General features: G+C 37.3%; 1 protein-coding gene across 1 annotated transcript in view; it reads left to right on the top strand.

The window, feature by feature from the left end:
- The window catches only part of LOC121304547 (phospholipid-transporting ATPase IC-like), a 50,429-nt gene that overhangs the window by 17,998 nt on the left and 11,592 nt on the right, over positions 1 to 20,839 (top strand). The window contains exons 2-14 of the mRNA XM_041235732.1: positions 5,370 to 5,562; positions 5,986 to 6,083; positions 8,679 to 8,792; positions 10,704 to 10,802; positions 11,884 to 11,945; positions 12,724 to 12,796; positions 13,135 to 13,205; positions 15,865 to 15,947; positions 16,517 to 16,675; positions 19,336 to 19,424; positions 19,957 to 20,147; positions 20,397 to 20,605; positions 20,696 to 20,739. Of these exons, the coding sequence (XP_041091666.1) occupies positions 5,391 to 5,562; positions 5,986 to 6,083; positions 8,679 to 8,792; positions 10,704 to 10,802; positions 11,884 to 11,945; positions 12,724 to 12,796; positions 13,135 to 13,205; positions 15,865 to 15,947; positions 16,517 to 16,675; positions 19,336 to 19,424; positions 19,957 to 20,147; positions 20,397 to 20,605; positions 20,696 to 20,739 (1,464 nt within the window). The 5' untranslated portion in view covers positions 5,370 to 5,390. The remainder of the gene's footprint in view (positions 1 to 5,369; positions 5,563 to 5,985; positions 6,084 to 8,678; positions 8,793 to 10,703; positions 10,803 to 11,883; positions 11,946 to 12,723; positions 12,797 to 13,134; positions 13,206 to 15,864; positions 15,948 to 16,516; positions 16,676 to 19,335; positions 19,425 to 19,956; positions 20,148 to 20,396; positions 20,606 to 20,695; positions 20,740 to 20,839) is intronic.

Below are 20,839 nucleotides of genomic sequence, written 5' to 3'. Positions count from 1 at the left end.
ACCACTTTATTACAGTACCTAGTTGATAGCTCCTGCTAGGCAGAAATGTATAAGGTGTGGCGTCCTGCGTTCCTGTATTAGTTTAATAAATAACGTTTGTCGAATTTGGTACCTTTTATTTTTTAAAAGCTTTCCCTGAAGGGGAATTACATTGTGTTTATCTATAAAACTAGACACAGCCGCAAGGTGTGTGTGCTGTCGTAGTGTCCCCCCCCATCCCCCCCCCCCCAAAAGATTTTGAACTATGTGATTTCCGTGTAATGATTGAGTAGCTTTTTGCCTATGCATGCTTTCCGTGCATTTAGTGTTTACTCTGCACTGCTGTAGGTGTGACAAACATGCGCCTAGCCTCAGTGTCATCAGCACTTGGAACAGATGAACTAGATTTGCATTTTAAATTTGTATTTGCTTTGTGTTACACTTTTACTTGTTTACCTACTTTGCCTTAGTTTGTGTTCTGTTTAAAGAGGTCCTTGGGGATGTGAGCATGAGTTGACATTTAAAAAATGTGTGCTACCATAGAACCTTGGAAGATATTATGTTTTCTAGAATCAAGAGTTAGCCAGCAATAAAACAACAAAAAAAAAAAAAAAACAACAAAACATTGGACTGACCTGTCTGGTGAGTAACACAAAAAATGCTTTCCAGAATGGCCGTAGTACGTAGAAACTTATCAGGGGTTGACATTAAAATTTGTTCTGAATTTCCGTTGAAGGTCTGGGATGCAAGTCCAATTTGACTAGGCGTTTGAAAATCGGGAGATTCAGGACTAGAACGGAAATGGTTTTAGGCTTTAGAAAAGCCCAGTGTATCGAAATAAGTATCCTATTGTAGCAGTGGGTTAGTTCACTGTCTTCTTAGTTGTACCTTATCGTTTATTTCATTTAGGTTTGTTATTCGCCCATTGGGGAGTGCATTTGGTGAAGCAAACTAGTACTTTGCATTCTCTGTCTCGCATTCAACAGAGCCCGAGGCTTACCACTGGGTCTCTCTTAAGGTAGGTGGATACATGCTTGTGTCATGCAGTAAGCAAGTGGTGATTATTGTCCCTATGTTCATGTAGCACAGTCTTTTTATTGCAAAGTGAGTTTGTCTACTTTGGTCAAATGTCCTGTCCGTCCACCCCCACCTTTTTTTTTTTTAAATCGGATTGGAATTTTTTAGTGTACTGGCTACCTCCGCTAGTGTGTTCTACTATTGTAACAATCTTGATTTGCATTTAAAAGGAAACACATTGAGTAAAATAGCTTGCCAGTTCTGTTGTCAATGCAAGTTCGTCTTTCTATTCCTTAAGGATATTATTTTCAAGTATTGCTCATCCTTGTTAGACAGCTTTTTGGTTTTTTTTATTTCTGGGTTTGTCAGTTACAGAAGATGTTTCTCTGTGCTTTTGTTGATTATGCTTCAGATACCACACCTTGAAAATCAAGTGATGTGATCTATTTCTCCAATGCTTTTCCTTCTTTATTCAAGTCAAGGTTGTTATAATGGTAGAAAACACTAATTGAGGCTTTGAGTAAATTGTTGATGCTCAAATGCATCAGAGTAGAAAAATGCAGCATGTATAAGACTTTTGCACAACAGTGTATATAAAACAAAATTAAGGTGTAGCCGATGGTTATCAACTCATATCAGCCAATACTGATAATAATAGACAGTGCAGCTAAGCTGTTGTAAACTACTAGAACAAGGCATAGGGCCTATATTTTTAATTTCTTTTAGAATTATAAATGTTAAAGGAACAGATATCATTTACTTGCTGTATTTATGACAAATATACAGGCATTGTTTACTTGTTGCATTTACTTAAAATGAATACAAAGAATAACATAGTATTGTGTGCTTGACAGCAAAGTTCAGTCAAAGTTCAATTTGTTACTTAAAGACGGCAAAAAATACAGCTGAATGCAACAATTACAAAAGGCCATTGTGTAATAATAATGTAATGCCTGCGCTAACGAAGAGGAATTGTTTTGCTGTTTGGACGCGGCGAGCCATTTAAAATTGAAATGTGGTTGTTAACAGTAATAAAAATGTCTTGTAAGAGTGTAGCAGGAATTGCGTGATGGGAACAGGTAGTGGTTCTCATTTGCTTAACTATTGTTTGAGAGAAGTCCTGCAAGATATCTGTAGTAGTTCGGAGCAGGGTACTAGGAACCTCCTGAGTAGAAGGCGTCAGTGCAATTTTTTTTTTTTTTCCTCTAATGGCCACTGTTTTATTGTTAGTTTAAAAAGTCAGTGCAGCTAAGAGAAGAGTCAGACTTAATAGTAGGATTATTCTTAGAATTTTTTACATTGGGTTGAATTAAATTTGGATAGTATGCTGATCTGGCCAACGACAGCCTTCCTGCAATTGGCCTGATGGTCCTTCCAAGCAATAAAATGAATGTGCAATTTAAATGCCCTCTATTTTCGTTCTAAAGCCTTCACTTTGTAGTGCATGACAGGAATCATTAAACCATGGTGACTCTCCAAATTAACACGTGTCTAACATCAGATAGAGTATTATTATTGTAGATATTAGCCAACTTATCCACCTATAAGGAATTTGGGGGCAGAGTTATGCTTAACTTTTCAGAGAATTTGATAGCCCGGGATTTAATTGTGCGGTGATGCCAGCAGATACGGGTATATCGGCCTCCAACAGAATGGCGAGATGGAGAGTTGTGTTTTTTTTTTTTTTTTTTTTTTTTTTTTTTACATCTAAGCAGCCAGAAAGTACCAGATCTAGGGTATGGCCATGATTTATGTGTAGGGCTATTAACCTGTAATACAAAATCAAATGAATCTAAGTCTAAGGAACTCTAACGAATTAGTCAGAAATAATATCATGGAATTGATTTGAGATTCTTGCTTTACTCAAAGACCGAAGTAACCTTTCATTTCGTTTTTTGATAATTTGTAAATGCTCAAATTGTGAAGTGTGTGTATATATGTGTGTGTGTATGTATATGTATATATGTATGTATGTATGTGTGTGTGTGTGTGTGTATGTATATATATATATATATATATATATATATATATATATATATATATATATATATAAAAAAGAATATGAACAATGTTTTACAAAAAACAATCGAGCAGCAGATACACATCAATAATAACTGCAGCGACTATTCTCAAGAACTAAATTGAAACAAAACAACCATAACAGGGATCTATAGTGCGACAAATTTAGTCGCATATGCTATTAAAAATGTGCTTGTGCGAACATAAATTAATTTAGGCGTGCATGTGCCACTAGAAATTCCTAAAGATTGACTATAAAATAAACGTGTTTTTTTTTTAAGCTGACAGCATAAAACATAAACCAATTATTTTTTTTTTTAATATCGAAGCCTGTCATAATATAAATTCTATTGTCAAGGAACTTTTCACAGGGGCTGTTGTGGGGGGGGGGGGGGGGGGGTGCATATGGAATACCAGAGGGTCAGTAATTCACAGTGTATTTGAGTGTCTGTTTAATAATTGAGAGATCATTTGGTATGTTGCCATGAACTGACAGTTGATGAAATGGCAGAACTACTATCAGATGCAGTGTCAGTGATCTGTCAGCAGGTCTAATTTTTTTTAATCGGTTGAGGACCAGTAATTCATGAAGGGTGTCATTGGACACCCCTAAAGCCAGTTAGTGTTCAAATTCTCGTGCTAGGAAACTAATGCATGCCTTGTTTCATCTAGAATTGATTATTCTAATGCACTTTTTTTCTGGTGTACCAAAACATATGTTATCCCACTTTCAGCTTGTTCAGCATACCACTGCTAGAATTCTGACTAAAACCAGGAAAAGTGAACATATTGTCCCTGTTTTAGCCTCTTTACATTGGGTCCTTGTGCAGTATAGACTTGATTTTAAGATTTTGCTGTAAACTTACAAGGCCCTGAAATGGATTTTCACTATTTGCAGTTACTGACCCCGTATCTTTCAAACTGCACTCTGAGATTACAGCAATTCACACTCACTTTACATGTCAAATAGATTGCAGTTTAGAGAGAAGTTAAAAAAAACCTAACCTGCCTTAGTGTCCCGAGATTCTGGAGCCTGTAGATAACTCCATCTGAGCTCTATGAGGAAAAAATTACTGTGAGTGACCCGAATCTCCCTGCGAAATAAAATGAACGTTGATTTTAAATTCACTGTGTGTGTAACACATATCAAATAGGCTACGAAATAGTTACGTTATTTTAATAAAAGTTCCCAAATGGTTCAGCTTGCATTGGCACATTACAGTAACGTAATATTTTATTTACTAAAGCATGTTGTTCAACAACGTCTTGCACATCTGACGGTTGCAAAATTACAAAAAATATTTTTTTGTACACAGATTTATTTTTTTTTAAATTTATTTTTCCCTCAGTATGATCTTTAGAACATGTCTTTAGACAAAGCGACAAAGCACAAAAGTCTACAACAGTTTGCCATTACTATATATTACAGGTTTACAGCATAACTTTACTTCATGAAAAGAGCGATGTGACTGCTGTTGCATACGGGGGTATGTTTGCATTCAGCAGCCGCATGACTGTTTAGTGTGTGCTCCACCAGTAATAGGGAGTTGAGAGCCGCGACAAACAAGTTCTTGTTATTAAATACAAAAGTTACGTTCAAAACCGGATTTGTGTCTTTTATTTAAAGAACAGCACACATTGGAGGGATGTATGAAAATGGATGTGCGTCTGGGAGGATACAGGATTCGGATTCGGTTCACCGAATCCTAAGTATTCGGCTGAATCCCAACCCTGCTCAAAAAGTAGACATTTGAGCTGAAAAAATGTTCGTTGCATCCATACTTATATATAGCTAGGGTTGGCAAGGAGGGGGTTACGGGTTACAATCCTCCCTGCCAGAATACATGTGAGACTGTAGCTGGAGCCTTAATAATGGAATGATTGATTGTTAATTAGGCTCCAGCCACATGGTGTATAAGGAAGGATAAATCCTTTTGTCTGGGGGTGGTGTTTAGTGAGTCTGTTTTTGGAGAACTTGGTCAGTGAAGGCAAATGCCCAGCCTGACTGCAGAATTGTTTAGTTTCTTTTATTTTGGCCCATGTCCCTGTTTTGTTTGTGTATTAAAAGTCTGCATATGCACTTGAACTGACTGAGTCTTATTTCTGACACTGTCCTGTTATAGGCTGCTTTAAGTATTGATTATGAAATCCAGTGACCTTTTACAATATGAGAAAGATGGGGCACACTTGATCCACATGTGAAAAAGAAAGACATTGTAAAGTGTGTCAAACAGGTAACAGTCCTACTGTTAACATATTGATCGAACAAGAGATGGTCTCCTGTTTAAGATGTCAAACCTACCGTGTCATTTTGTTTAGTTTTTTGACACTTTGTTCTGGTTTTACTGCCTTAGTGACCCCTTGTTCCAGTCAACATGGATCAGCGCTCTAGGGTAAGCTCAGTTGATTCTTTGGGTCCCAATGATGAGGACATGCCATACAGTGACGATGAAACTGATGATGAGTTAGATGAGGAGCAGCCTAAAGACACTGAGCAAAATCGCATTAATCAGGAGACCGAGGACAAGCAGGGCCCACTGAAGAAAGGTATGTTTTGCCAGTAGCTGCTGCTAGCAATGTGAACTTTTTATGTTTATTTTATTTATTTATTTATTTCTGTATTACTAAGTCGTCCAAACTGTTTTAGCTATTAAAGTCTAAATTGGAGTTGGAATCAAACAAATTATTTGCCAGTTTTGCGAGACCCCTTTTTCAATGTTATCAGGTAGAAATTGGAGGACGTGGAAACTTCTCCTGTAAATGTATTGAAATTCACGCATGGGAATGTTAATGAAATGTACCCATGCACACATTAACAAATGCCTAAGTAGCTCAGGAGCAGCTATTTTCATATTGTATTTATATTTAGTATTTACATGTGGAACAACTTCCTTTGACATCTGAAACAGCCCTTGACTTCATTGCAGTAGGTTTCTTTGTTCTCTAATTGATCCTCCTCTCTCATTTCAGAGGGCACCTGGAAAGTAAAAGCAAATGACAGGAGATTCTGTGAGCTTCCAGAGTTTCAGAAAAAGAGCTTCTTATGGTTTAAGAAGAGTAAATATTCAGTAAGTTGGGCTTATTTGTCACGTCGACAATTGTTTTCACTGTATGTCTTCACAGTGTAGGCATAAGCCAACAGGTCTGTCTACTTTACGAAATTCCATATGGTTTTACTTTTTGTATGTGTGGTTCAGTGTGGTAGTAATGTTTTAACCATTCAGAGGGGAACCAATTAACTTTTAGTAGATGAAAATTAACATGTTGCAGTGCAGTAGGCAGTTTTAGTTTAAGAAAATAAGCAGTTTGATTTTATTAGTCAAACACACAAATCCTCAAGAATAATGCATCTGTAATCAAATACAACTATGGACCTGGAAAGGAAGATCATCTTCTCAACAGGTGTAGGGTGTTTTGTGTAATTTCACTTAAAGTAACTAGATCTGTAAGTTTAAAGTGTTACAGAACAGCCTGCAACGTTTACAACTAATGCATTACATTACCTTTGCTATGTTCCATGCTCTCTCTGTCTCTGCCTTATATTTTAAACATATGACTGACTCTTCAGTTTTATAATCACACATCGTTAGTCATAAATCAAATGGACATTGCTTTTGTCAACATTTTCTTGGCAGCACTCACCAGGAGGAAAAAATCCTCTTTTTGTGGATCAGTGTGTCCTCATCACGTCTCCTCCTTAACAGTGCAGGTTTTCTGTTCCCACAATATGCCACTCCTTTCAATTAGAGCAAAAACAACATTGCAGGAGGGAGTGGATACCCTGTGATGTTTAGAAGAACATGTCTCTTTCTTCAGTGTTCCAGAGTAAAAGATACGTTATTTCTTTCTCTCTCTCTCTATATATATATATATATATATATATATATATATATATATATATATATATATATATATATATATATATATAATTTTTGCAATATGGATAACTGGAGATACAGCAACGTTAGTGATTAGTTTGTTGTAAACTGCAGGGCATTCTGCAACACTTTAATTCCAAAACCCACAATACCTAAAAGCTTGGTTGTCCTTTTGTTCCATGGGTTATCCCTAGGCTCTGTCAGTAACTACATAATGTCTGGGTGTATATAAGGTATGTTCCTTGAGCTGTTCATGTCTAGCCTTGTTGCTGACAGAACCAGATGTTTTTGGACACTTTGATTCTGGTTTTGTAATTTTATAGGCTAGCTTAACTAATTAGATGTACATCACACAGGCATTTTTTGAGGGTTTTGGTGCAGAAATAAATGGTTGTTTTTGAGGTCAATTGAATAATAAGATTATTTTACAAAACAATACCCCTTCCCTCTTCTCACAATGTACTGTACCACCACACTAATTCATGCTGCAAGTGATTCATGGGCATTTAGGCTGGGTCATCACACACCTGCTTAAAATGTCCTGGTGACTCCACTGATGAAGCTTTTAAACTGTCTTTGTACAAAGTGCTGTCCTGAAGGTTGTATATTGGGCAGTAAAAGCTTACATCTCTAGTCTTGCTGTTTGGGTTATGCTATTCAAAGATATATAGTACAGGGTTGTTGAATGTACTTCCTGGCGTGTGATGTCAGTGACATTTGATAAGAATGTTCCAAGTCATCAAACTGATCTAACATTCCCATTTGAAAAAATTCCATCCTGAAAGTAGTTTTAATAGTAATTCTAAAGGTAATGTAAGCAGTAGCACAGTAGTAATAATTTTAAAGAACATCTCAATGACTTTTTTGACTTCTTCTCTCAACATCTGTCCAAATTATTTTTTGTAGCCCTACATATACAGTAATATATTTACTGTGCATATCAACAATGTATTGATGGTTGTAAGTAATTCTTAGTCTTGGTAAAAACGGTTATTCGCTACAAATTTTATTTTTAAAAAGTGTTTAAGTGTGTGTGATGAATGTGTATGCTGTCCTGTGTAATTCTGCTCTGGCTTTATGTAATGATATAGTATGTGGTCCACCATTATTTAGTAGATCTAGAGGTCCCTTGTTTACCCCTGGACCTCCTTAAAAACTATACATGTTGCTCTTAGGGTAATTGTTCATGTATAACACGTAGCCCATGTATAATACGAAAATGAGAATGACTGCGGCATTCCGTATTTGTCCATCCTCTTTCACGGTTTACTCTGTGTTGGTAATCCTTGTTAACTACCAGACACATGAGTTTCTAGCTTATCGGACAGAGTTTCAAAGTGCTTTCGTCAGTCTTTTGTTAAGGGAGAAAAACAGATGCTACCAAAACTAGAATCCAACTAGTAATATGAAGCAAGGTCACATAAGCACTTGTTTTTTTTTGTTTATTTTTCATTTTGTTAAATTTTAATTTGGAAGTTCAATGCAGCAGTAAACTCTTCTGTAAATATAACCCTGTACAGCTTTTTAAAATTGTTATTTATGCAGAGTAGCCACTGAGACATATTAGTCATACGTTAAAATACAATATTTGAATGATTTTTATATTATTACAATCAATCCAGATATGTTTAATGTGTAAAGGAAAGACCTCATAAACTGTCTGCAATACTGGCATGCTCAGACATTACCACAGGTGTACTTGCATAAAACTGAATGACAAAATAAATTATGCATTTAAATTGAAAGTGAAGGCTTAATATGTTTCGTTTTGTTTTTTTCTTCCAGGGGAATTCAATCAGAACCTACAAATATAATGCCATCACCTTTTTACCATTGAACTTGATTGATCAGTTTAAAAGAGCAGCCAACGCCTATTTCCTTGCACTGCTTATTTTGCAGGTAGGTAGTCTGTGTTGGGAATCAGTTTGTTAACACTGTGTAACAATTTTTTTTTTTTTTTTGGTTCCTGGGTAGTAAGTGTTATTTCATAATTGCTTATGCCTCAAAAGTATAGAAAATGGCTATTATTCCCCACAAACTTTGCTTTTGTGACCAGGACAGTGATATTTTGAAATTTACCTATTTTCCAGAACATTCCAGATAGATTCAGTGCTGAGTAAACTTGGAGTAACTTCTAGAACTTTCCAGTAATATAAATAGTAGTATAAATACAGGGGCCTTAAGCCAACCAGTTCAGTTTAGTTCCAGCTGCCTAAGTGGATACATATCTGCATTTTTCTGAGATGGCATCAAGAGGCTGCAATGGTGGCATTCCTGATGGGTCTCCAAGGCGGTTTTACCAAGTTTCCCTGCTATCTTTGCCTTTGGGACAGCAGGGACACCAAGGCGCCCTACCACAGGCGGGACTGGCCACAGCGGACCGAGCTCTCTGTGGGGAGGAACAACATCAAGTGGGAGACTGGTGGACCCCCGGAAGGTGCTGATGCCACCACTGCACATCAAATTGGGCCTTATGAAACAATTTGTTAGAGCTCTAGATAAGGAGTCAGCAGCCTTCAAGTACCTTCAAGACTTCTTCCCTAAGCTGTCTGAGGCAAAGGTCAAAGCCGGTGTCTTCGTCGGACCACAGATAAAGAAGATCCTGGAGTGCAACGAATTCCCCAAGAAGCTCCGTAGTAAGGAGAAAGCGGCTTGGAACAGCTTTGTCGCAGTGGTTCGGGGCTTCCTGGGCAATCACAAGGCCGAAAACTATGTGGAGCTGGTTGAGACTCTGGTGAAGAACTACGGCACAATGGGCTGTAGGATGTCCCTCAAAGTCCATATCCTTGATGCTCATCTTGATAAATTCAAGGAGAACATGGGAGCGTACTCGAAGGAGCAAGGCGAGCGCTTCCACCAGGATATACTGGACTTTGAACGCCGCTACCAAAGACAGTATAACGAGAACATGATGGGAGACTACATTTGGGGGCTGATTCGTGAAAGTGATTTACAGTATAATCGTAAATCTCGAAAAACTTTAGTACTTTATTGTAAATACATGTTAATTTGGATTCATATGTTGTTTTTTTCTGACTTTATGTGAACGAAAAGACACACATTTGCCTGTTTTCTCATTGGAAATAGGTACATTTCAAAATATCACTGTCCTGGTCACAAAAGCAAAGTTTGTGGGGAATAATAGCCATTTTCTATACTTTTGAGGCGTAAGCAATTAGGAAATAACACTTACTACCCAGGAACAAGAATTGTGTTACATAGTGTAATCAGTCAATCAACCAACCAACCAACCTTCCACTTATCTTTATTGGTCCAGGTAAAACAATTCAGAATGGCAATTCCTTTACAACAGCAATTTGCTACAAGCTGCATCTAGACGTAAGAACAATGAGGCAGTGAGCCATCTACATGCTATAAAACTAGAAGGAAACTTCTCTGAACAGTAATTTAACTGTTCCTCACTGTAAAAAAAGCAAGAAATGCACAAGAAAGAAATTCCATGTAGAACAAATGTAGTGGTTATGTGAGGACAAAGTGCTGCACGGGGACAGGTTAATCTTGAAGAGAACTCATTTGAGAACAGTTTTGAAGCCACAGGTTTGCTTTAAGCAGTCTACAAAGTGAAGCTAAAGTATATGGAGAATGCATTAGTTAATATAACTCTGTTATTTCATACCCATTTGCAGTTTCTCTTTAAGACATCTGTAATGAGCCTTATTGAGTATTTAAACTATCCAGTGTGCATTTAGACTGGTGGTGTAATTTACTGCATAGTTTCTTAACAATGGTAATGGTGTACTGTTAAACTGCATACTATAGGTAACCTTTCTGTTGAATGTTGTGTTTCAGGTAATTCCTCAAATCTCCACACTGCCTTGGTATACAACGTTGGTGCCTTTGATCCTGGTGCTGGGCATCACTGCCATCAAAGACCTGGTGGATGATATTGTAAGTGTTTGTTGTATATCGCTGTGCTAGCATTCAACCACCTGTTTTGATTTATAGTTTACTGTACCGAAGGTTTATGGTTAACTGCTAATATTGTAAACTAAGGATATAACTTGTGCCTAACGCAGATCCGTGTGTAACACATTGGTTGTATCCGTCCGCTCCAGCTTATCCAAAACTCTGCTGCCCACCTTGTCTTTTCCCTTCCTCGTTTATCCCACGCTACACCACTGTTCCGCTCTTTCCACCTGGCTCCCTAGTGCCGCTTGCATCCAATTCAAAATTCTTATACTCTCCTCTCGACCTTTCTGCTCCCTCCTATCTCCAGACTATTGTTTCTCCCTACACCCCCTCTTGCCCCCTCCGCTCCTCCGCCACCGGCAGATTAGCTGTACCCCTCCCCTGCTTCCAGATCCCGCTCCTTCTCCACCCTTGCCCTTCAGCGGTGGAACGACCTACCCACGGATAGCAGGGCTGCCCAGTCCCTGACCACCTTCTGGCGCCTCCTCAAGATGCACCTGTTTTCCTGTATCTTGTACTTGATTTTACTCTTCTATGTATCTGTATTCAGGGTTGTTTTTCTAATTGCACTTATTTGAAATCATTCTTATCCATTTATTGGACTTACTACTTGCTGTTAATGGAATTTTCTATTATAAGCAAATACATTTACTATATTTAATTACTGATTTTTACTGTACTGTTATAAATGCTCTTATCTGTAATGTGATACCTTGTATTGTGATATTTTATAACCACTGTAAGTCACCCTGGATAAGGGCGTCTGCTAAGAAATAAATTTGCAATAATGTGCATAATGCACAGTGTTTCCATTCATACAACAGCTTGCACCAATGTGCAGCTCTGTACACATCACAGTACTGAAAGCCCACCGCGTCAGGTCTGTAATATACAAAGTGATAATTATTTGAATAAATATTTGGTCTATTACATCCAGTATAGACTTTCTCAGCATGCTATTCTATTACATTTTTTTGTTAAAGAAAGGGTAAGGAGCACATGCTTTGGACAGAACCTGTGTAATGCTGATAACATTTTCATTTTGTGTTTCATCTTTTAGGCACGTCACAGGATGGACAATGAAATTAATAATAGGTCTTGTGATGTCCTTCAGGGTGGCAGGTATTCTACAGTTGTCTAGCATATGTAATCTACATAAGCAGCCAGGATTTAAGTTGAATTGCCCCTTCGATATTTGATTTAAGCTTAACCCTTTGCAGTCCATTTATTCAGCGCTTGTCAGGCACGTCAGGCCCAATTTATTTTCACATGTGCTGTTATTTTACATGCACTGCTAAAATATTTTTCAGAGTAAAACAGGTTTAAAAGGCACTGCATGGCAAAACGTCATCAGTATTGCATCAGTATTGCATCTCCAGCGACGCCCCACCCCTTGTTCGCTGTATTTTCCACAGACCTCTTTATAGACGTGCATTCTGATAAATCCTCTCCTGATCACTCGTTTCATCAGCAAACTCCTCAATAGTGCGATCCAAGTCATTGTTTTATTACTGTAGCATCACAAAGCTCTGCAAATGTCCGTGATATTCATCATTGAGCGCTGGATGCAGAAGCAGCTATCTCCTTTGTTTGTGTCCATGTTGTTTCTGGTGCATTGCTCAGATACGCCCCTTATTTTTTTTCTGGCTCCTATCGGTCTCATTCGGCCATTGAAAGGTTTTCCAGAGAAAAAATGACTAGAGACCTGTGCTTTACATCTTTTTGATGATGTTGGACGGGGTCCGACATCGTACTGGAAAGGGAAAATTGTAATGTCGGACCTGGTCCGACATAGGACCGCAAACGGTTAATACTCTCAATGCGTGGTAGGAGTAGTTTTAAGATGTTTATGCATGGTATACTTTTATTTGAAGAGTTAACTTAAATTTTTTTTTTTAAGGTTTCAAGCATACAAATGGAAGGACGTTCAAGTTGGGGATGTTGTTCGATTGAAGAAAAATGATTTTATTCCTGTAAGATGATTTTATCTTTATACCCGATGACATGTTTTTCATTTAATATTTACTTTGTGTGCTGACTAGCTTGTAAAAATTCCTGTTTCTGTCCCTGTCCTCAAGTACTCCTAGCAATGCTAGTTTTTAACTACTGTAGGAATTAAACATGTGTTTAGAATGTATTCAAGTGCACACATGCAGTTCTCGCAGAGCCTTGTCTGAAGTTTTAAATCATCTGTAACTAAAGTGAGCGTGTTTTGTTTCTGCTTTATTTAATCATTTATTGTTTTTCCATGTTTGATTTATGTCATTTGTTTTTCTGTTTCATGCCGTTATTTTGATTTCATTCCATTCAGGCTGATATTCTGTTACTGTCTACCTCGGAACCAAACAGTCTTTGTTATGTTGAAACTGCCGAACTTGATGGGTAAGATTTTCTTTATTTAATTTTTATAAATTTTTTTGTATGTGCAAGACCATTTATAATTTTCTGCCATAATGCGCTTTATGTACTGATTGGTAAATTTACCAAAGAAAGTCTTGTGGCACCACCTGATAACCAAACAGAGCTCCACTCCAACTGTCTAAGTTCATTACGCGAAAGTAAATTCAAATAAAGTTGTCTTCTAAACATGGATAATTCAGAAATGTATCTACAAAACCTCAGAAATGTGTTGGAGTTTAGACTAATGGACAAGTCTGGATCTGAGCCCTCAGCCGTTACCATATCTAAGTAATTAATGTAAGGTTTCGGTTGATATCTGTTGAATATTCTCTTTCAAAAAAAGAAAAGAAAAAAAACAGGGTGATTGGTTCAGGGTGTGAATATTGCAATTTTACTACATTATATTCCTTAATTTTAACCACCTTTTACAATAATGTTTCTTTGAAAGAAAAAATAAACCAGATTATTTTATGTTTATCTTGTTTAATCACTTCAACTTCAGATGTAAAAATAAAACCCCTTCCCAAGTACCAGATTATTGAAAATAATAATAATAATGTTTTCAAACCTGTAATTGCTATAAAATGTTAACATATGATGAATAAAACACAAATAAGTGATTTGAACTTTGTTTTTATTAACCCTTTATGCTCCTGTGTACCTCTTACCACCATGTTCAATATAGAGATAAAACACGTATTTATTTTTTGTTTGAACAATGAAAACAAAAATGCTGCTAATAACAATAATACTCTGTAAACAGTAATTATCAAATAAAAATCAGACAACATCAAAACATGTGCCATTATCGTCTTGCTCTGTGCCGTTTATTAATGTTCAATACAACAGAACCCAGGGTTGCCTTAGCAACCGCTGCACATTTTTCTTGTGTCTTTCCTTTTGTTTTCATTTTCGTAGCAGACCCTGCACCTTTTTTGCAGTCTCTGCTACCCTTGTGTTGGACGGATAGTCACAAGTGCGTGCACAGGGCTACTGTGCGCAGGCATTGTGATGGATCTGGCTGTCGCAGATGCCTGCTTCATTGCCTTGTACCCAGTACTGTATTTTGATAGCATTTCATCACAGCAATGCCAAACAAAAAAAAGTTACTGAGTAATAGTGTACCAAACCAGCAATTGCAAGACTGGAGACGGAAATTACAGTTGAATAGCTAACAGAGTCGAACTCGGGCACAAAATAAAAGGGTAAACAAAAAACACTTGTATAAAACAGTAAAACAGACAAATCTCGGGCACTATTCTCTCTTGCTTCACAGTGTCTTAAGCTCCCGTTGCATGTTAAAAGTCATCTATGAGCTGCTAAAACCACTCTGTTTTATAGCCCAGCATTTGCAATCATAAGTCCCCTTAAATGCTCGTGTTGTAAAAGGTTTCTCCTCACGTGTAACAAGCAGGCTTCAAAAACAGTGTCACTTCCAATATCCTGAAGGAAAACAAACAATAACATCAAACTGTCTGATTTACAAAGAAATTCTGAGAAAATACAAGTGAGGAATTAAAGGTAAGCACTGTGTTTGGTATGTTAAAATAAACACGCTGTTTTGACTACATTTGCAGAACAGCGAAACGATGCAGTAGTTTTATACGCATTTTAAGATAACGTAAAAAAGACCTCTGGTAGTTCTAGGTATGTACGTACGCCCGATAGTCCTAGTGTTAACTGAATTAAAACACCAAGATTAAAAAAAAAAAAGTAATAATAATAATAATCTGTGTATAGCCAATAAACACAGAAAAAACAGTGGAAATGGTTATTCAGTTCTCATTGACCAACCCTTTCCCATTTAAAAAAAAAAAAAAAAAAAAAAAAAAAAAAAACCTACAAAAAAAAAGACCTTTCCCTTTGCAGTTAAAAATGAGATTACAATTAGAAATGGAGGCTTGTTCATGGGATTTAAAGCTGTATTTCAGTTAAGATACAGAGGATTTGAAACAGAATTGTGGCGAAATGTAAAAAAATGCCTCCACACAAAAACCCCTGAAGTGTTCTCGTGACCATAAGGATTATGTTGTGGAAGACAGCAAAGGAAAGAAGGTACAACTTCTAAGTGGTGTCAAGTTACTATACATATTTTGACAGAACAAATTGCCCAAACATTTTGGGAACGTAACCGAAAACACTAATTTCATACAGTATATAAAAAGCAAAAGCCCTGAAAAAACGAAAGCTATTTGCATTAAACTCAAATTGCTAATAATAAATAAGTACACAGAATAATTAAATTAATAAAAACTGAAAAAACAGAAGCCCTTATTGTAAGTGATTATAAACAGTCTATAGACATGTTATTAGTTATGCTATTCACAAATGTAGACTATGACTAGAAATAATAAGGCTATTACACACTTTTGCCAGTTTTTTTTTTTTTTTTGGTCATTGGACCCCACATTTTATCGAAACAATTACGTTTTCTTTAAAATCAGGTAATAGTATTTGATGTTTCCATTCATGGAGATTGGACATTTCTTCCCTTTTTATGTTTTGCATCTACATCTTTCAGTGGCTAGTATAAAGCCTGTAATCTACTAGCAATGACCTTTTGTAATTTATGAACCTGTGATTTTAACAGCATTATCAATATTGTATTTATGTATTTTTATATTTAATGATTATTTTTCAGAGAAACTAATTTGAAGTTTAAACTGGGCCTGAAGGTAACACACGAAGAGCTACAAACAGAACAGCAGCTGTCAGAATATGATGGTGTGTGCATTTGAAATATTACCATTTTCTTTAGAAACGCCAATGGCTTTGTATTGGTAGAGGAGATTTTGTTTATAAATGTATTTGTCTTTTAAAGTGCCTTTGTGTTGGTTCTCCTATTGACCATGGTAATACTAGAAGCTACATTTGATACTTTTATAATGGCATGCATGTGGAGTGATTAGGGGATTATGATGTGGACTCTGTCATTTTATCGTATGTGTCTAAGGCAAAACATGTTGGCAAAGGCTGAGAAAGATAATCCTACTGTTAACAATGTATTTCAAATAACCCTGGGCAGTGAGGGCACGTGGTAGTTCAGTTTGATTGGCAATAGGGTATTAAACCTGTAACAGCTAGTTGGCAGTAATCTGAGATTCCATCCAGTGCTTGCTCAGTAAAAACCTTGGTCTTTAAAACTGGCTGCATAATTTCATTATCAGTAAGTAAAATCTGATTTTGCTTCAGTGATTGTTCAGTGGAGTCAGGTTTTTCACTGAGCTTGTTTGGGTAACAAACAATAAGCGCTCCACAGGTGAACACATTTCTTTGTCTTTTTGTTACGTTAGCTATGATTGAATGTGAAGAGCCCAACAACAGACTAGACAAATTCACTGGCACTATGATGTGGAGAAACGACAGTTACTCACTGGATCTGAGTAACATTCTACTGCGTGGTTGTACAGTGCGCAACACAGACATCAGTCACGCTCTGGTCATTTTTGCAGGTTAGTACAAATATTAGGAAGTGTCAGATTCCCTATGTACGTCTTTATGTATATATAGTACTGTATAGTACTGTGCAAAAGTTTTAGGCAGGTGTGAAAAAATGCTGTAAAGTAAGAATGCTTTCAAAAATAGACATGTTAGTAGTTTATATTTATCAATTAACAAAATGCAAAGTGAGTGAACAGAAGAAAAATCTACATCAAATCAATATTTGGTGTGACCACCCTTTGCCTTCAAAACAGCATCAATTCTTCTAGGTACACTTGCACACAGTTTTTGAAGGAACTCGGCGGGAAGGTTGGCCCAAATATCTTGGAGAACTAACCACAGTTCATCTGTGGATTTAGGCAGCCTTAGCTGCTTCTCTCTCTTCATGTAATCCCAGACAGACTCGATGATGTTGAGATCAGGGATCTGTGGGGGCCATACCATCACTTCCAGGACTCCTTGTTCTTCTTTACGCTGAAGATAGTTCTTAATGACTTTCGCTGTATGTTTGGGGTCGTTGTCATGCTGCAGAATAAATTTGGGGCCAATTGGGTGCCTCCCTGATGGTATTGCATTGAAGAGACCATTAATTCTGACCAAATCCCCAACTCCATTTGCAGAAATGCAGCCCCAAACTTGCAAGGAACCTCCACCATGCTTCACTGTTGCCTGCAGACACTCAGTCATGTACCACTCTCCAGCCCTTCAGTGAACCAACTGCCTTCTGCTACAGCCAAATATTTAAAATTTTGACTCATCAGTCCAGAGCACCTGCTGCCATTTTTCCACACCCCAGTTCCTGTGTTTTCGTGCATAGTTGAGTCGCTTGGCCTTATTTCCACGTCGGAGGTATGGCCTTTTGGCCGCAAGTCTTCCATGAAGGCCACTTCTGACCAGACTTCGGACAGTAGATGGGTGTACCAGGGTCCCACTGTTTTCTGCCAATTCTGAGCTGATGGCATTGCTGGACATCATCAGATTGCGAAGGGAAGTAAGCATGATGTGTCTTTCATCTGCTGCAGTAAGTTTCCTTGGCCGACCACTGCGTCTACGGTCCTCAACGTTGCCCGTTTCTTTGTGTTTCTTCAAAAGAACTTGGACAGCACATCTGGAAACCCCTGTCTACCTTGAAATTTCTGCCTGGGAGAGACCTTGCTGATGCAGTATAACTACCTTGTGTCTTGTTGCTGTGCTCAGTCTTGCCGTGGTGTGACTTTTGACAGTAAACTGTCTTCATCAACCTCACCTTGTTAGCTGAGTTTGGCTGTTCCTCACCCAGTTTTATTCCTCCTACACAGCTGTTTCTGTTTCAGTTAATGATTGTGTTTCAACCTACATATTGAATTGATGATCATTAGCACCTGTTTGGTATAATTGTTTAATCATTCACCTGACTATATGCCTACAAAATCCCTGACTGTGTGCAAGTGTACCTAGAAGAATTGATGCTGTTTTGAAGGCAAAGGGTGGTCACACCAAATATGGATTTGATTTAGATTATTCTTCTGTTCACTCACTTTGCATTTAGTTAATTGATAAATATAATCTATTAACATGTCTATTTTTGAAAGCATTCTTACTTTACAGCATTTTTTCACACCTGCCTAAAACTTTTGCACAGTACTGTGTGTGTGTGTATATATATGTATGTTTCAGTTTTTTTTACCCCCTAGAAGGTATTATAGGATGCTACCATGGCAAGATAACATATACATAGTGTTCTACTTTTCCAGTTTATTCAGAATTTTACCCAAAAATGACAGGATTTTTTTTTATAACTAGACGTTGGTTTATACTGATTTTAATATTATTCTACGTTATCCCTGTACTATTTTCTAGGCAATACAGAATAATTTGATTAAAATGCTGTTTTATTTTGATTCCGACATTGTAATAAGCAGCCCTACGCTGTATCCTAGGATACAGCAGATGTTTAGACGTCAGAGGATCAAATAACGTTCAGTTGTGGTTCTCTGTCGCTTCACAAAACTATCAGCTGATTTATGTTGACCAATAAGTCTGATATATTGTGGGAATTGCCGGGCGTAGTAACTACTAACTTGATCAAAAACTAAATTTGAAATACTTACATGAAAGTATAATGTTTATAGTGGCTGAGGAATGGGGAGAAAACGTAAATCCGTTTGTAAATATTCGAAACAAAACGAATGTTTGGTCAGATGAGTGAGGCTGCATAGTGTGGGGACCAAAAATTAATTCAATCTCTAAAGAGTCGATGATAAAGAAGGTAGTTTTATCCCAGCAGATATCTGGAGAGACAACACGTCACAGTCTGCTAATGCTTCTCTGACACATATTTACAAAGTACAGCTTTTATAGTAATGCACAAAGAAGACAAAATAGTGTGTGCTTGCAGCAGAACGTAGATTCATCTTAAAAGGAAACAAAGTATCACAAGATGTTCTCGGTACACACAAGATGTCCACACAGCCAAAGTGCAATGTCCTTGTAAAGCGCTGACTCACCTATCCATATTTCAACATCGCCTACACAGACATACTCGAGCATTTTCCTACTGCTTGTTTAACTGTTTATTTTAACCCTTTACCTAATCTTTTCTTTAATGCTTTAAGGTAGCACAAGTTGTAGATGCTGTATATCTTGTAACCCTTGGCTGCTGCATATATATGTTTTCTTTTCCTTTCTTTAGGGGCTGACACCAAAATCATGAAGAATGGTGGCAAAACTAGATTTAAAAGGACTAATATTGATCGTCTGATGAATTATATGGTTTACACTGTATGTACAGCTTTTACAATTCATTAATATTCAAGATGTGAACATTGTCTTTCAGTAATCGTCATATCCATGGTGGGTGGGTGGGGGGGGCAAATATATACTGAATGTAGAAAATACATTACATAATTGATTGTTGATTTTGAAGTTCTTGTAATTGTATCAAGTGAAAGTTCCCTTTTATTTATATAATATGCACCCTGTGTATAAGAGGCATGACAAAGCTGGCTTAGGTTTTGTCCATTTGAGTTTTGGACATTTTTGGTACAATGTATGTGTCTTCTGTGCTAGCCTACCACAAACACCAAAAAAAAAAAGTGTACTGTTCAGATCACAGCATTTGTGTATACTGCACATTTTACAGTGTATTTACTAAGACAGAGCGAGCAAGGTCACAACCTGTAAAACACACGCAAATTTTCATAAAATGTGCATGTTGTAATCTCGGATGTTTGGTCATAATTTTGATGCAACAGCACTACTTGCTGCTTTGCTCCAGAAATCATTTCTTTTTCTTCTTTTTTTTTTTGTATAGATCTTTTTCCTTCTTATTTTCATAGCAGCGGGCCTGGCTATTGGCCATACGTTTTGGCAGGAGCAGATTGGCAGTAAGGCCTGGTACTTGAATGATGGAGCATCTGAAAACTCAATCTACCGAGGCTTTATCACCTTCTGGGGTTATATTATTGTTCTGAACACAATGGTCCCCATCTCTCTCTATGTTAGGTAAGGAAAGAGTCTTGTTTTGCTTAACAAATGCAAAATACTGTAATAAAAACAAAAAACAGGACAGTATTTGGTTTCTTTGAACTATGGGTTAGGGTGAAGGATGTGTCTTATGTTTATGGCTGAATCAGCATGTCATTGAGTAGAGCCAGATATATTCCCCAAGATCTGGGCAACCCGCAAGTAGCTTTTAATTTGGTCTGGGATGTGTCACTCGAAGCTAATTTCTTTTTTAAATGTCTCTTCAAGTGTTGAAGTTATCAGACTGGGTCAGAGTCACTTCATTAACTGGGACCTGCAGATGTACTATGAAGACAAGGACACTCCTGCCAAGGCTCGGACCACTACCCTAAATGAGCAGCTGGGACAGATAGAGTACATCTTCTCAGACAAGACAGGGACCCTCACCCAAAACATCATGGCCTTCAAAAAGTGTACCATCAATGGAAAGACATATGGTGAGCTTCAGTATTGAACACAACCCATTATTTATTCAGTAAAATTTTTGAAATACATTTCTGATTTTCTAATATCATTATTCTCCTTAGGTAACGCATGTAATGCAGATGGAGTGAATTTAGACAGCATTGACGTATGTATGACCCCCCCCCCTGTTCTGTATTTTAACACGATAGGTTGAAGCTGTCCTGTTTTATTCCTCTCAGTATCAAATGGGACAAGCTTTGCAGTGT

The sequence above is a fragment of the Polyodon spathula genome, chromosome 2, assembly GCF_017654505.1.
Source record: "Polyodon spathula isolate WHYD16114869_AA chromosome 2, ASM1765450v1, whole genome shotgun sequence".
NCBI lineage: Eukaryota > Metazoa > Chordata > Actinopteri > Acipenseriformes > Polyodontidae > Polyodon > Polyodon spathula.
This window is presented reverse-complemented; position numbering and strand designations above follow the sequence as displayed.